The following is a 17,275-nucleotide window of genomic DNA, read 5'->3' as shown; positions in this document are numbered from 1 at the left end:
CCTTTCTCTGATTATTTTCTTAGCCTGAGTAAATTCTAAGACATATCTAAAATTTGCAGACAGGTCACATAATAAAGAGTTTCCTCAAAACTATTTAGGACTATGAAGATCGATAGCAAGAAAAGATGATGTATAAGTTTTAAACCAGTCAGTTGAAAATTTGGCAGTTTAAAAATTCCATTCATGTTCCAAATGATTATGTATCAATTGATAATAAAGATGCTAACCCAAATACATAGAATACTTATTGAAAACCAGAGTTTACTCCTATATCTGAGAATTCCAATCAGTCTATTTTCCTTTACAAAGATAAATTACTAACTCTTCAAAATTTAAAATTTTCAGGAATAGGACTTCTTAAATACATCTGAAATATTTTACAAAAAGGTTGATTAAAATATTGTTTTTCCATTATCAGTCATAAACTAATCCTTCACAATATTGACTATCATTACTCTTTGCTCAATTCAGAAGCTAAAGACAGCCATATGTTTATGAAGAAATTTAGGCAGCTGACCTTTAATGAGGGTCTGTATTACCTCCTTATGTCCCATTTCACAAGCACGGAAAAGAGGAGTGTGTTTCATTACATCAGCAGAATCTACCTGGGCATAATGTTTTAGAAGCAATTGCACAGTGCTGACATGGCCAGAAAGGGCAGCAGCATGTAATGCTGAAAGATGTCAAAGAGAATGCAGTTATTAAATGCTGTTTAATTAAAATAGTGAATATAACAAAACATAAACCAGACATTAAGATGAAGGATTGATATTTACATGCAGATGTACTGGACATCACTCTCTCCATTTATTTGTTTTGTCATTGTCTTATGTTTGTTCCATTCAGTTGCATCTTATTTACATCTATATATATTAAATTTATATAAACTGAACACATGTATGTAGGATCTCTGATATAGATCTAGATCAAATAAAATCTGATGCTATCATTGAAATCAACAACTTTGTTAAAGAATAATGAAAATAAATTCAAACAACAAGGGAATTCAAATCCCATATCCAACATTCATTAAAATAAAGATATGAAAAGGTAAGGGATAGTTTAAAAAAAAAAACTTCAGTTCTTCCAGCAGGTGGTGGCAGTACCTAGTCAATCTTGACTCATCTTGAAAAAATAAACAGTATTGACTCTGGTCAATATTGGAATGCAGGCCACTAGAAAATCCCAAGGTTGTAGACAGACTGGGAACTTGAAAAACAAATCACAGAAGAAAATAATAGGAAATTGCTTCTCTAATTTTGCCCAGAGACTTTGTGCCACACCATTAATAACTTTGTTACAAGGTATGAAAATTGGGTATCTCAGGATAGAAGCTGAATTAAGTGGGAATTGCTTAAGAAGTCCATGTATGAAAAGGAGGGAAAGAACCAGACCCAATGGGTGATGAATTAGATGGACTGAATATAAAATTGAGATGCCACTAGATTGGGATGGTTTAGTCTACTAGAAAGAATAAGTACAGTATTAAATTACAAAATGAAAACGAAGAAAGAGACCACAGGGAGAGATAAAGTTGGGATAGGAGGGAATTGATTAGATACTTTAAAAAAGTAAAAGATGCAAAATTTATTCTTTACATTGATTAATTAATTAATAATTGGTAATAATTAATAAGTGGTAGATGTGTCAGTTTTAATGCAGGCACAATTTGATTCAAGACTTTTCTCCCACCCAATTCCTGTCAATAACTAGCAAAAAGTAAAGCGAAAAGTAAGTTTTTGACAACTCAGCATGGTAAGATGAAACTTTATTAGACCATACTGTATTTATACAGGTCATACTGTATTTATGGAGAAGATAAGCTACTACAGAACACAGGAATCCAATAAAGAAATCATCATCCATGTATATAGGGATGGATAGATGGATATTTCGGCTTCTTGTTTTAAATATCTAACATGTTCTGGTAGCAGACTTTTCAGCTGCCCATCCCCCTCCCCCAGCCTGGAAAGTAGAAAGCATCTACCCTTTGCTTCGGTTCCATAGGGCAGGAGCCCCCACAGAGAAGGCTCTCCCCCTGGGAGTCACCAGTCGACATTGTTTGGCTGATGGCACCCTGTGGGAGCGTATTGGTCAGTGGGAGGCAGTCAGTAGCAGCAGGCGGTCCTGTAAATATCCAGGCTCTAAGCCATGGAGCGCTTTAAAGGTGGTAACCAACACCTTGAAACGCATCCGGAAGACCACCAGGAGCCAGTGCAGCTCGCGCAAGAGAGGTGTTACATGGGAGCGACGAGTCGCCCCCATTATCACTTGCATGGCCGATTCTGGACCAGTTGGAGCCTCCGGGTGCTTCTCAATGGGGAGCCCCATGTAGAGAGCATTACAATAGTCCAGACGGGAAGTGACGAGGGCGTGGGTGACTGTGCGCAAGGCATCCCAATCCAGAAAGGGACGCAACTGAGAGATCAGGCAAACCTGATAAAAGGCCCCCCTGGCTATGGACGTCATATGATCATCCAACGACAGCAGGAGGACGCCCAAGTTGCGAGCCCTCTCTGAGGGGGGTAAGATCTCATCCCCAATAGCCAGTGATGGTTCTAGCTGGCTATATCGGGACGTTGGAAACCACAGCCACTCAGTCTTGGAGGAGTCGAGTCTAAGCCTGTTCCTCCCCATCCAGATCCGCACGGCCTCCAGGCAACGGGACATCACATCATGGGTATCATTGGGGTGGCCTGGGGTTGAAATATACAACTGCGTGTCGTTGGCATACAGTTGACACTTCACCCCAAAGCCACGGATGATCTCACCCAGCGGCTTCACATAAATGTTGAATAGGAGGGGCGAGAGGACTGACCCTTGCACCCCACAAGTGAGGAGCCTCGAGGTCGACCTCTGTCCCCCCGTCAACACAGACTGCGTATGGTCAGAGAGGAAGGAGGAGAACCACCGTAACACGGTGCCCCCCACTCCCATCCCCTCCAGCCGACGCAGCATGATACCATGATCGATGGTATCAAAAGCCGCTGAGAGGTCCAGGAGGACCAGGACAGAGGAGCAATCCCTGTCCCGGGCCCTCCAGAGATCATCAACCAATGCGATCAATGCCGTTTCCATGCTGTAACCCATCCTGAAGCCCGACTGGCACGGATCTAGATAGACAGCTTCATCCAGGAATCGAGGAAGTTGTCGCGCCACCACACTTTCGACAACCTTCGCCGCGAAGCGGAGGTTGGAGACAGGACGATAGTTAGCTAATACAGCCGGGTCCAGGGAGGGCTTCTTGAGGAGGGGCCTCACCACCCCCTCTTTCAAGGCAGATGGGAAGACACCCTCACTCAACGAAGTGTTAATAATCTCCTGAAACCAGCCTCGTGTAACCTCCCAGGAGGCCAGCACCAACCAGGAGGGACACGGGTCCAATAAACATGTGGTAGCGTTAAGCGTCCCCAAAATCCTGTCCACGTCCTCAGGAGCCACAGGGTCAAACTCCTCCCAGATAACACTCTCAAGACTCACCCCCATCATCCCGTCTGAAACTACCCAGTCGGAGTCCAGACCGTCCCGAATCTGAGCGATTTTATCATGCAGATATTGCACAAAATCCTCAGCTCTACCCTGCAAGGGGTCCTCCCTCGCTCCCACTTGAAGTAGGGAGCGGGTGTTGTGGCTCCATTACCGGAGCCTGTGTCATCGTCAGGAGAGGATTCCGAAAGTGAAGGGGAGGAGTTGGCAAGGCCTCCCTCTCCAGGACCCTCCTCTCTGGCAATGCCTTCGGTGTCCACCGAAGGGCAAGAGATAGGGCCAGGGCCAAGCACGTCCATGCAGCCACAGATGGACAGTGATGAGGGTAACGAGTCTTGGCTGGACCCATGCCAGCGTCGCAGAGATAAGTGTGCGCAACAGAAGAAAGGGCATGCCCGAGATTAGGCTGAGTCACTGGACCACACCCCACAGGATATAAAAGGGAGCGTGGTGGCCAGTCAAACCTTGTGACGAACAAAGCTGAAAGCTTCCACGTCATTCTGCATTGCCGGACTTTTGCTTTAAGACTTTGCTGGAGTATCTCTGGACTTGATTTAATTCTGTAATTATTGAGCTGCTTTCCTTTGATGTATCAGAAGTGGGGAGAAGTTATCTCTCCTCTTTGTAAATAATAAACTCTTGGCAGGCAGCCACTAAGTTGTTGCCAAGTTCCGCTACAATAAGGAAAAGGATTTTGCCGGCTGGTTTGGTCTTTAACTCCTGAACGTCTGTTGGTATGTGTGTGTGGGGTTGGGGACAGAACAGCGGGTCACCCTAAACAGGGCGGCTGGGCGGTTCTCTGCAGATGCTATAAGAGTGGAAAAATAATTAGATTTCGCCACTCTTATTGCTACTAGGTAGGTCTTGATATAAGATCTCACCAGTGTTCGGTCAGATTCGGTGCGACTGGCCCTCCAATCGCTCGCTAGGCATCTTTTCCGGCGCTTCATCTCCCTCAGCTCCTCGGAGAACCAAGGAGCTGATTGAGATCGGCACCAAGTCAGAGGCCGCAAAGGCGCAACGCGGTCCAAGGCTCCAGCGGCCGCCCTATCCCAGGCGGCCATCAGTTTCTCAGCCGAGTCATGAGTCAGAGCCTCTGGGAATGGCCCAAGCTCCATCAGGAACCTCTCATGGTCCATCAGGCGCCTGGGACGGAACCACCTGGTCGGTTCCGTCTCCCTGTGACAATGGGAAGTGGTTCGAAAGTCTAGCTGAAGGAGCGAATGATCTGTCCATGACAAAGGCTTAATAACTATTAGGCTCACCCTATTGTGCTCACAATAGGGTGCTCACAATAGGGTGAGCCTTAATAGGCTCACCCTATTGTGAGATCATTCAACCACTGACCAGAGACAAAAATCAAGTCCAGCGTGTGTCCCCCGATGTGGATGGGGTCATGAACTAACTGGGTCAGGTCCATGGCCGTCATGGAAGCCATGAACTCCCGAGCTGCTTCTGATGTTTCACCAACGGATGGCAGGTTGAAATCCCCCATGACCAGAAACCTGGGGGTATCCACCGCCACCCTGGCTATTACGTCGAGCAGCTCAGGCAGGGCTGCTGCCACGTGGCAGGGATCCAGGTACGCAGTCAACAAACCCATCTGCACCCCATGACCCCACTTCACAAGGAGGGATTCACAACCGGCTATCTGAGGAACAGTGGCCTCACTCGGACTAAGACTTTCCTTAATAATCACCGCTACGCCCCCTCCCCTCCCCTGGGCCCTCGGCTGATGAAATGCTTGGAAGCCTGGTGGGCACATCTCCATGAGGGGAACCTCCCCCTCGTGGCCCAACCAGGTCTCCGTGATCTCTGCCAGGTCCGCACCCCCCTCCTGAACTAAATGATGAATGAGGGGGGCTTTATTAGTCGCAGACCTGACATTGCACAACAACAGCCGAAGGTTCGGGCCCTGAAACTCTGCACAACCTGGAATACAGGAAGCGTCTTGGGGGCCGGAGCACGCCACCGCTCGTAAGCAGCGAGTGCGTACTCCCCGAACATGATATGGCCCCCTGCGCCCACCATATCTGCCCCTCCCACCCACTATTTGGATGGAATAGCCCTTCACCTCGTCCCCCGGCTCCCTATCTAAACCCTCTCCCTCCCTCCTCTCGCCATGACCCTCAGACCCTCTCTGCCACTCTGAGGTTCTGTGGACCCCCCAGGTCCTTCCCACCCCTTCCCAAAACCCCTTAAAAACTTAACACAAGCTTTCGTTAAAAAATCCCTCATTCTCTTTTTTGCTACATGCCACCTCTCGGGGTTCCAAGACCCGTCATCAAGGTAGGCCCTCGAAAGGGTAGAGGGCCAAACCTGCGAGAGGGGGGAGTCTCGCAGCCCAAGGAACTCAGCTGTCGAATACATCTGATACTGGGAGTAAATGATGGCCTATAACCAGTGGGTCGACCATGATGATTTAGAAGTCCAACAGAGAGAAAATATATCTTAGGTCTTAGTACTTTGGAAACTCCATTGCCCTTTCATGGCAGTGGGAGGAGTCTCAAGATAGTCCAAGGCATCAATGGCGTTGATGTTGAGATAGCAGCCAGAAGCCGACTCCCTCAATACTCATATCCCAAGATATAACTCTCTGTCCGGTTAGGGAGAGAAGATGGAACAACGCCAGTCCATGTGGACCGGAACAGAAGTCAGTCTATGAAGTCAGTGCAGCGGCCATATCTGGAGATGGTAAAAGTGGGGAGTAGATGGAAAAGTGGTAATTTCCAGCAGCCTGGACCTAGACAGGGTGGGGAGTGACCGTCCAAGGCCTGAAAACCGGCCAAAGAGAGGGGGGCGAAAGCAGCACAAAAGTGCCCAGGGGGGGAACACCCCTTAGTAATCTTCCGGTCCCCCAAGTCACCCCCGGGTCTTTCTCTGGTCACACTGCTCCCCAATTTAGTCACCACCAAGTCATTGTGGTGGTCTGGGACGCTGCTGGGCCGGCCTCAAAACGGCCTAATACCTCATTGCGGCCCAGGAAAATCCAGGATGGAAAGCTGCTGGATTAGCTCCCGCCATCTCCCTCGTAGCCCTTCGGCTGCAGCCGCCATCCCAACACCAGCCAGCGGCCGCCATTACAGCCGCCTCCGCTGCCGCCACCGTCACAGCCACCGTTGGCCTCTTCGCCTAGATACTCTATAACAATTATTCTGTCCTTTTGAATTAATCTCAAAATACTAGTTATGCAGTTATATTCCTTAGGAAACAACTGCGTAAACTATTATCTTCTCTAGTGAATTGAGAAATTAGTATATGTAACTTACGTTTGTAAATCATAAGTGTAAATCATAAATCCTAGCTACACACATACATATGCACACACACACAAACACACACATGCGCACATATAAAGTATTTTTTACCTGTGCCACCATATTTATCTGCCACGTTGATATCTGTGACCAGTTTTAGTTTTAACATTGTCTGGATGACTTCATCACTACCTTTGCCAGCTGCCCACATAAAAGAAGTTCTTCCCTCAAGATCTGAGTCATCTCTCACAGAAGGATGTTTAAAAAATTCTTCTACAGTTTCCTACAATGGAAATATTCACAAGTATGGTTGATTTTGAAATTACTCTTTAATATAATTACTCTTTAATATAATGCAGATTCAAATTATAAATGATTTTTTTTTTTAAATAAATGATACTACTTGAGGGACCATCTCATTCCACTGGGAATGGCCCGTCCCATCCTTGCTAACAGAGGAGGCCTGCTGTGGGTCCTGTGTGACCCGATTATTCTGGGTGGCAGGGTCCACGATAAGAATCTTCTCTGCTGTTGCCCTCTAAACATTTTGCACCCCCACCCTCCAGAGTGAGATCAGGCCAAACCCTCCTGACCTTTTGTAAAGTGTTCTGCCCCAGCTACGGAACTCAAGAAATGTAGCACACACAAAACTCCGTTTACTACAAACACAGTCTTTTTCAAATGCAGACTATTACTAAAAATGTCCTTAACAGCCTGCCAGAAATTCCAAAGATTAGTTAAAGGCTTACAAGAGTTGGCAATTAGCCCAGAAACCAGGTTTGCAAGGAAAATTCACTCTCAAATGCTCAACAAACGACCGGACAAACACACATTGTTTCCTGCAATGTTTGCCAGCTGTGTGCAAACTTAAATAGGCTAAGGGAGTGGCCAATTAGCCCCAAGCCTTACTCTCAAGGAGACCTCCTCCTGAGTAACCACTCCTGCCTTTTGGCAGCTCTGCGTGCTCGTGCATTGAGAAGAGGCTCCTCCACTTCACTCTCTTCACTTGAAGGAGCCTCTGGAGGATTTGAAGGCCCTGGCTGAATCTCTGCCTCTGGCACCACATCTTCAGCCTCCTCGCTGTCCGAATCGAGCGCTGGCTGCACAGGCTGCTGGCGCGACACCACATCAGCCTCCACGTCATCAGGATCAGTCACAATCCGCGCAGGCCACTGGCGGGCCACAACATAAGGACCTAAAAACCTGGCTCTCCCAGTTAGCTTGGGGTAACGGGAGAGGGATAGCATCTCAGTGGAAATGGTTGAGTGAGTAAAAACAGATCTCACCTCCCCCCACCCCATCCCGCTGCTGCTCTCTCCATCTGTATTTGAATTTTAACAGTTGGCATTAACATGTGTTACAGAGTACTGTACAAAAGTGTTAGGTAATTGTGCAAAAATGCTGTAAATTAAGAATTCTTTCAGAAATAGAAGTGTTAATAGTTTATTGTTATGAATTAACAAAATGGCAAATAAATGGACATAAGAGAAATCCAAAGCAAATCAATATTTGGTGTGCCTATCCTTTGCTTTCAAAACAGCATCAATTTTTACACTTACACAAAGTCAGGGATTCTGTAGGATTAGAGTTAGATGTGTGATTAACCAATTATACCAAGTAGGTGCTAAGATCATCAATTTCATATGTAGATTGAAATGCAATCATTAACCAAAACAGAAACAGCTGTGTTGTAGGCTTAAAACTGGGTGAGAAACAGCCAAACTCTATTACTAAATATTGATTTGATTTGGATTTCTCTTCTGTTCATTTACTTTCTATTTTGTTAATTGATAAAAATAAACTATTAATACTTCTATTTATGAAAGCATTCTTAATTTAAAGCTTTTTGCAATTTGCTTAACACTTTTGCACAGTACTATGTGTGTGTGTATGATTGCAAACGGCTAATACATTTTGTAAATAAATTAATAAATATGTACTTGAATCCCATTTTCTTTAAGGAATAACATTATGTACTGTACCACTCTTTAACTCTATTGATAGTGATAGAAAGAAAACAATTGTTTAATATTCCAAGTAACATTAAAAGTGAATAAATACTATACTGTAATGTATTTCAGTCAAATATAATTAGAATTATCTTAAGTTTTTCCCATTTTTACTTTTTTTCATCCACACAGGTAGTCCTTTATTTACCATTTCATCAGTGACTGTTCAAAATTATGATGGTGCTGAACAAAGGTACTATCTATATCTATACAAAAGAAAGTTTCTCTAAAACTCAAAAAATATCAAAATAGGTGATCAGGAAAAAGCAATACAATAAAAATACACTAAATATTCAAAGTCAGTCTCAAAATGGAGAAGATAGATAAAATGCATTTGAAAGTGGTACTTGTCATATTGCATCCTGTATTTATATACGGTAAATCTTTTGACTTTGAAGAAGATTTGCTATTGTGCAGTTCAGCTGTGGGCAGGAAGGTGGTTCTGCAGTCCCAGTCTGAAAGCATAGAGTCTAGTTCAATGAGGCACAGGAAATCCATTGTTGTAGTAACTGTGGGTGTTATTCTGTGACACTGCATTAAATTTTCTATCAGTTTCTTGTGGTGCCTGTCTTCAAAGTCAGTGGAGATTTCATAGCATAAGGTTTGCCAATGAGTTCTATCAGCACTCACAGCTTCTAGTTCTCTTAACTGGATGTCACAGTGGCATAGAGTTTCTTTCACAGTGTCTCTAGGGAAAATTAATTGCCTACCCTGCTATTGAGCAACAGATGGTGCATATGTTGGTCATCCATTCATCCATGTCTTACCCATGTCATCTGAGCTCTGATAATCAGGGACTCAAAGTGGGTGGACTTTGCATAATCAAAGACCCCTAGGTTGAAGAGAGTCTTGCCAATGAATCCAAGAATTGAGCAGACAACACATATAAAATTTTTCCAGTTTTTAATGTGCCTTCAATATAGAATCCAGGACTCATATCCACTTGCGAATACAATAGCAGAGGGTAAAGGATATCAGAGGCATAGAGACGGTGGAATGCAGGGCATCAGAGAGGCAGGTGGCAAAGTACAAGGTGGCAGAGATGGAGGAGAAAGATGGGTAAGAGAGTTGAAATGGAGGTGAAGGTAACATGGCAGGAGATGTGTGAGATCCCGGCTTAACAATTACTGAAATGGCCATTACATCATTGCAATCACGTGATGTTTTTCCTAATAACTACATTCCTTAGTGATGGAAGTTCTGCTCCCAATTAGTCATTAAATGAGGGCTACCTGTAGTACCAATGTTTAGACATAGACATTGAAAATAACTTCTTCCAAGCCCCAGTCAAGGGATTACACATGTATTAACCAAGTTGCAAGATCAGATTGATGTAAAATAAGATGTTTCTTCAGATCCAGATCTATGAAGATTTTAATCAACATCAAAATGATCATTACATGGACACTGGATTTTTTTTCCATTTAAAACAAGCAGCATCTTTCCAGCATTTGAGAACCTTTTTCTAACTTTATCTAGGTCTATTCAATTGTATTGGCCTTGGACTTTGTCTTGGTTTATCTGCAATGAGAAATGATTTCCCCAAAGGAGCTACAATCATGGTTACTCTGTGTGGACTTAAAAGAATAAAAATATTTCTACATCTTTATCTAAGCACCTATGAGCAACACTAATCATAAATCTGATTGAGATTTTGAATGATATTAACATTCACAGAAAGCTGATTTTTTTTATAATCCTCTATAACAACAAATCTACCTAATCGACAAAACCAAAGTCTAAGTTTCATTTGTTTTCATCATAATCACAAAATCCAGAAGTGATATCCAAATAAAAAATAGAATTAAATATATTCTATTCTTTGAATAAAACAATCAATTTAACCATTTCTGCTTTATCTTCCTTGCCGTGGAGATTATATGTATTTCTATTTGCACTTAATAATCTTTATAAACTATCATCATTTATATTAACAAATTTCACTGTATTCTTTCATATTCTTTAACCTTAAAGGGAAAATACTTTTTTCCCATCTATTTTAAAACACCAAACTTTTCTTCAAAAACATTTCTAACATCAAAACATTCTAATATATCTTTTTAAAAATTTCCTCTTAACATACATACTACATTCTTTAAAGTTCACTTTCAGACCAATAAAATTCCAATGAACTCCAATGAACTCATTAAATGTTCATCATTCCCTCCAAGTTACCCTCATAGAATATTTTTTTTCTTCTTGTATACATCCACATGTTCTATGTTCTAACTATATCAAGGAAAACACAGTTCGTCTCAGAAATTTTTCTAATAAAAAACAACATTGGAACAAATGAAATGACGGCAAATACTACTGTCAACTTAAAAAATACTGTTTCTTTGCAACCTTTAATATGAAAAACACAATCTTAAAAATTAGACTGATTTAAATGTCATCCTGATATTATTCAGGATGACATTTTCAAATAAACCATTTATTTCACTTACAGAAAAGTTACTTTGTGCTGCATAATGTAACGGTGTTGCACCTTGACTATCAGAAAGGATTGTTCCAACTTTGTTTCTTTCTAAAAGAACATGGACAATCTGTGCATGACCTAAAAAAAACAAAAGCAGAAAAAGCACAATTAATTTATAAATATATAGGTAGTCGACTTATGACCCTAATTGAGTCCAAACTTTCTACTGCAAAGCAACACAGTTGTTAAATAAGTTTTGCCCCATTTTTATGACCTCTCTGGCCACAGTTGTGAAGTAAATCACTGCAATTGTTAAGTTAGTAACAGTTAAATGAATCTGCCTTCCCCATTGACTTTGCTTGTCAGAAAGTTACAAAAGATGACCCCAGGACACTGTCACCATTATAAATATATGCCAGTTGTCACATGTCTATAGACTACATGGAGCACCACAACATGTCATCTCAGATAGAGAGCAATTCACCTCTACGTTTTGAGGTCTTGGAAGATTCTGAAAGCTATACCCAACATAAGATCTAAATGTAGATTGAACTGCATGAATCGATGTATTAAGTTGATGTATATATAATCATATATATATTGTATAAGTTGATCTCATGACATTTTTCTGTCTCCTTCAAGGCACCTCTTTACAACTATGTCAGGATGCAGTCTCTTAACTGAGAAAAACAATATTCCACAAAATTAGTTGACAAATATGCTCAAAAGGGTTAAGAATTTATATTATTCATAATTTACCCAATAAAGCTGCCCAGTGAAGTGGTGTTCGAAATAAATTATCATAAGAAGACACGTTGCAACTTTCATAGGAAGTCAGCAGATCAACAACAGCTATATTCCCATCAGCAACTGCAAAATGGAGAGGAGTTCGTCCTTCATAATCTTGCCAGTTTAGCAGAGATTCAGTTGGAGCAGCATCCTGGTTTATAAAAAGGCCAGTTAAAAAGATACAGTGAGCTTTTAGAGATGGAAACAGATACTTAAAAAGTTCTACTTGAGTTCAAGAAGTAAATCAAGCAAGACATCATTTTAATTAAAAATTATTAACTATACATACTGATGGTAATTAAATTCCCACTTTCTTTAGAACAAAATTACATTTTATTTCTTAAGGCAGTAGTAGGTAACCCAACAACATGAAATTGTATCAAATGTGGTAGCAAATTGCCAAATTTTATTTATTTATTTGTCAGATTTATATGCACCCTTCTCCCGTAGGACTCGGGGTGGCTCACAACAATAAAACAACCCGACAATAGATAAAGATTAAATAATATTAAAAACCCTCGTCACCTCCCGCCTGGACTATTGTAATGCTCTCTACATGGGGCTCCCCTTGAGGAGCACCCGGAGGCTCCAACTGGCGCAGAGTGCGGCCGCGCGGGTGGTAATGGGAGCGACGTGGCGCTCCCATGTGACACCTCTCCTGCGCGACCTGCACTGGCTCCCGGTGGTCTTCCGGGTGCGCTTCAAGGTTTTGGTTACCACCTTTAAAGCGCTCCATGGCTTAGGACCTGGTTATCTACGGGACCGCCTACTACCACCAATAGCCTCCCACCGGCCAGTACGCTCTCATAGAGAGGGACTCCTCCGGGTGCCGTCAGCCAAACAATGTCGGCTGGCGACCCCTAGGGGGAGAGCCTTCTCTGTGGGGGCACCTACCGTCTGGAATGAGCTCCCCCTGGAGATACGGAGGATCCCGGATCTGCGCACCTTCCGCCGCGCTGTGAAGACCTTTTTATTCCAGCAGGCGGGCTTGGCCTAATCTCTTCCCTTTTAAATATGTAAATTTTAATCTGTTTTTAAATTATTGGGGTGTTTTAATCTGTCTGGGCCAAAATAATTTAATTTGATTTTATCTGGTTTTTAAATTTTTTATGTCTATGTTATTTTATTGTTTGGCTGTTCACCGCCCTGAGTCCTTCGGGAGTAGGGCGGTATACAAATCGAATAAATAAATAAATAAATAAATAAATAAAATTTAAAATCCCCATATTCCCAAGTTAAAATCCATGGCAGATCAGGGAAGTTGCTAAAAAAGCCATGTCTTTAGGTCGGCGCGGAAGGTGCGGAGGTCGGGGGCTGTCCGGAGCCCGGTGGGCAACCCATTCCAGAGGGTCGGTGCAACCACAGAGAACACCCTCATCCTGAGGACCGCCAGCCAACACTGTCTGGCCGAGGGGACCCGGAGGAGGGCAGCCCTATGTGAGCGCACTGTGCGGTGGGAGGCTGGTAGGAAGTGATCCTGCAAATACCCCAGGCCCAAATTTTGGTGTTGGTGTTGCCATTTTAAAAAAGCTTTTTGTGCAAAAATAAAGATTTCATGAAAATGAAATACCTTTAGAAAGATGAGTGTGGGGATGAGACAACTTGCCAGAGCCAACTTGCTGCAGCAAACTCACTACAGCCAACTCGCCACAGCCAATTCGCCACAGCCAACTCACCACAGTTAACTTGCAGTGGGAAAACTCACCACAGGCAGCTCGCTGCAAGACAACTCATTGCAGGACAATTTAACAATTCTATTTAATTATTTAAAGTAAATAAAAATTATTTTAATTTTTGCCATTCACATTTCATTATGTTCCTTCTTTTGCATCCTTTTTTTAATGATTCTATTCCACCATTTCTTTGATACTAGTGTAACTCTTATCCAGCAGCGAGTTGGCTGTGGTGAGTTGGTTGTGGCAGGTTGGTCATGGCGAGCTGGCTGCGACGAATTGTCATAAATGTTCCATATTCATTCCTATCCCTAAAAGTGGGCTAAAATTGTGCTGCTGAAATTAGGGCAAAATAGCTAAATTTCTGGTAATAGGATTTGGGGATAAAATATGAAAATAAGATTAAAAAATGGGAAGAGAAATTCGTGGGGGATCAACTGGACATCTCTATCATTAGCCTGCCCAAGCTCCTCCAAAATCAAGAAAAAACTCAAGCAAAATTTGTCAGTGCTGACATTGTTGTTACTACTATTGCAATAATTTCAGTTAAAATATTTTTGTTCATATTAGAAATCCAAATCTCTTCCATTTTCCACATTTTGATATTTAGTAATTTTGTATTTAACAATGTATTTCTGTCTTTCACAGATACTCATTAAATTGTTTGAATGGTGCTTGATTGGTGGTTATAGAATTCTGAGCTTTAGGGTAATGCAATTTTGGAATTTATCAAGTAGCCTTCAATAAATCTACCTTTTTATTATATACGTAGCTTGTTTAGTCAAGTCCTAAACTATGAGACAATAAAGAATGTAGCAGCCATTTGCATAGTTTTTTGTCTCATTTCACAGCCAACTCAAACTATTAACCATTTTCTTTTCACAGATAAGATAAAGATTCAGAAATTTATTCAATATTCTAAATGGATATTACTGCAAAATAAAGTAGAATTTTAAGTATTATTTTTGGTGTATCATATAACCAACATTGGGGGGGGGGGGGAAATCATACCAAAATGCATTTGACAGTATTAACCGCACTAGGATCCTTATGATTAGCTGCCCAATGAAGTGGAATTCTGCCTTCAATGTCTGGGATTCCAATGTTAGAATCATGTTTGATAAGAATTTTCACATGCTCTGGATTATTGTAATAGGCACTCCAGTGAAGAGCGGTTTGCTGAGAATAAGAGTAGACACAAAAAATATATTTTAAAAATCAAAAGTGAAATAAATTGCAATTGAAACCAACAATGTCGTTGTAGTATGCCTTTGTAGTATGCCTTAAAGTGTTTGATTGGGACAAATGAGACCCAGGTTCAGGTTTCCACTTTATTTTGGAGTTTATTGGATGACCCTGGGCAAGCTCTTAACATCTCATATGGTTGCTGTTGTGAGGATAAATTATGAGAAGATAACTAGATCTTCTTTACTCTTAATTAAACCAATGGTCCCAATTTGTGGTCTAGGAAACTCTGGTGATTCATGAAGATAGTGAAAATAATATATTATAGAACCAGTCTGGTATAATAGTTAAGAAATCAGGCTAGATACTGGGAGACCGAGTTCTAGTGTTGCGATGGAATGAAATCAGCTGGAATGAGCTTGATCCAATTACTTTCTCTTAGCCCCAGGAATAAAGCAATGGCAAGCCACTTCTAAAGTCTTGCCAAGAAAGCTACATGGATTTCTCTGGGAGGATGCCAGGAGTCAAATAACATACCAAAGCTTGCAATCCAACCAAAAGGTGAAACCAAACAAGGTTTCAGAGTTCACTAACATCTCTCAAGATTTGACAAGCTCACAAAATTTTGGCTATTAGTTCTTGTTAAAAGAACAGATAAAGTGTGCCATAAATCTATCAGCATTGCTTTTCCAACTCCGAGTTTCCAAATACATTTTGCAGTGTATTTAAGAAAAAAGATAGGAACCTGCATCTCAAAGGAAAGGGAAAATATAGAGTGAACAAAGATAATAAAAAGTATGTCAGAGTATGAATATTCATAGACTGGAATAGATCAGCCAATGGGGACTGTTTGGAAACTGAAACATAGCATTTGTTTGTATAGGGCCAAAAGAGACAGTTTGAAGTCTTGGCATGGCTTTGACTTGCTGAACTGTATATAAGAGTTGGTTTGGCCTCTGTATTGTGGAGCCTCTGTACAATATATTTGCCTCTGTATCTCTCTACTCTATAATGACTTGCTTCTATGAATATTGCTTCCGTGTTCCTGATATTGTATGCTGAATTCTCCTGTATGGTATTGTATATAAAGAAGTTTCTTATGTAACTTGAATCCTGCTGAAGTTCATTTAATTGTGTCTGATTGTGTGTGCTGCAACAAACTCTGACAAAGTATAACACTGAAACAATTTCTTCAGGAAATTTGTAATTATTAAAAAATAATAAATTAAAATGATAGAAATAAATTATTTAAAGATAACAATTATCTTCATAAATTTCAGAGCCTGAAAACGATTGAAGATAAGTACTTAGTTAACAGAAAACAGCAAATTGCTGTTAGCATCGGACTATAGCCAACTGCACAACTATAATCTTCATTGGTTTTATGGATATGCAGAAATAGAGTGCAAGGTATTAATTTCTTGCTGGCTAATATTTTTTGCGTTATTTATGAAAAGACTAAATTGATTCAGAACATACTCCAGATTTCTCCAGAGATTTTAAATTTAGATTTATGATTCTAGATTTTAGATATATTTTTAATATTAAAATGATCAAATGAATTCCATCAAAATAGACCAGTTATTTTAAATAGATTGCTATGGTTAAAGCTTCTGAGAAAGTCTTGGTAGAATATTTTCAAGTAGATAACTCTGTTTACCAAACATTTTTTACCTTGTTCTTGTCCTGCGTATCTACTTCTCCTGGTGCCATATACTTTAACAACAAAGCTAAGCACTTTGGGCTCTTATGCTGGGTAGTTAGGTGTAAAGGAATGATTTCTTCCAAATCCTTCTTCATCCAGTTTGCTCTATGAGCAAGTAAAAGTTTCATAAAGCGATAATTGCCCTAGATAATTTAATGGAAGAGGGAAGGAAAAAGAGATAGAAGTTAAATCCAGCTAGAGGATAAAAAAAGAATACACACTCCTATTAAACTACCAAAAATAGATTAAGATAAATCACTTCAGAATTTTTTCCACTTTTAATATAGCAATATATAATTTAATATAATTGTAATATTGAATTGAATAACCACCTGAAATCTTTTAAGGGTAAAAATAATAATAAAAAGCATACAGTAACATGTTTGCATAAGTAGAGACATTTTATATCCACTGTACATAACTGATAATTGCTATCACTTTTGAAATGTAATCATTAGGAAAAATGACTGTGTGTGTGTGTATAGACACACATCCATACACATAGACACATAGAATTTATTTATATGATTTAGAAGGTCACCTGACTCAATATGATTCTGGGTAGTGAACCACATAAAAAATAAACAATAAATCAAAAAAGAGAAAAACACTACATAACAATTAACAAATATAAATAAAATGGCAACATAACACATGACAAAAGAACCAAAAGTGGATTCTTGTTCAATTGGACAATGTTTGGGAAAACAGCCAGGTCCTAACAGGTTTCCAAAAGGCAAGTGCTCGGGGCT

The 17,275-nt window shown here is 40.9% G+C and overlaps 1 protein-coding gene across 3 annotated transcripts in view; it reads right to left on the bottom strand.

Annotated features, from left to right (window-relative positions):
- The window catches only part of INVS (inversin), an 85,369-nt gene that overhangs the window by 32,987 nt on the left and 35,107 nt on the right, over window positions 1-17,275 (bottom strand). For all 3 annotated transcript variants that reach the window (XR_015733879.1, XM_034416385.2, XM_060691785.2), the window contains exons 4-9: window positions 16,493-16,666; window positions 14,645-14,812; window positions 11,931-12,111; window positions 11,200-11,309; window positions 6,855-7,026; window positions 518-673 (exon numbers count right to left, since the gene is read on the bottom strand). Coding sequence is in view for 2 of the 3 variants with exons in the window: in XM_034416385.2 (XP_034272276.1) it covers window positions 518-673; window positions 6,855-7,026; window positions 11,200-11,309; window positions 11,931-12,111; window positions 14,645-14,812; window positions 16,493-16,666 (961 nt within the window). In the remaining variant the exon portion in view is untranslated. The remainder of the gene's footprint in view (window positions 1-517; window positions 674-6,854; window positions 7,027-11,199; window positions 11,310-11,930; window positions 12,112-14,644; window positions 14,813-16,492; window positions 16,667-17,275) is intronic.

Source organism: Pantherophis guttatus, chromosome 4 (assembly GCF_059756535.1).
Source record: "Pantherophis guttatus breed Tessera chromosome 4, ASM5975653v1, whole genome shotgun sequence".
NCBI lineage: Eukaryota > Metazoa > Chordata > Lepidosauria > Squamata > Colubridae > Pantherophis > Pantherophis guttatus.
The sequence above is the reverse complement of the archived record's forward strand: the minus strand, read 5'-3'. Positions and strand labels throughout refer to the sequence as shown.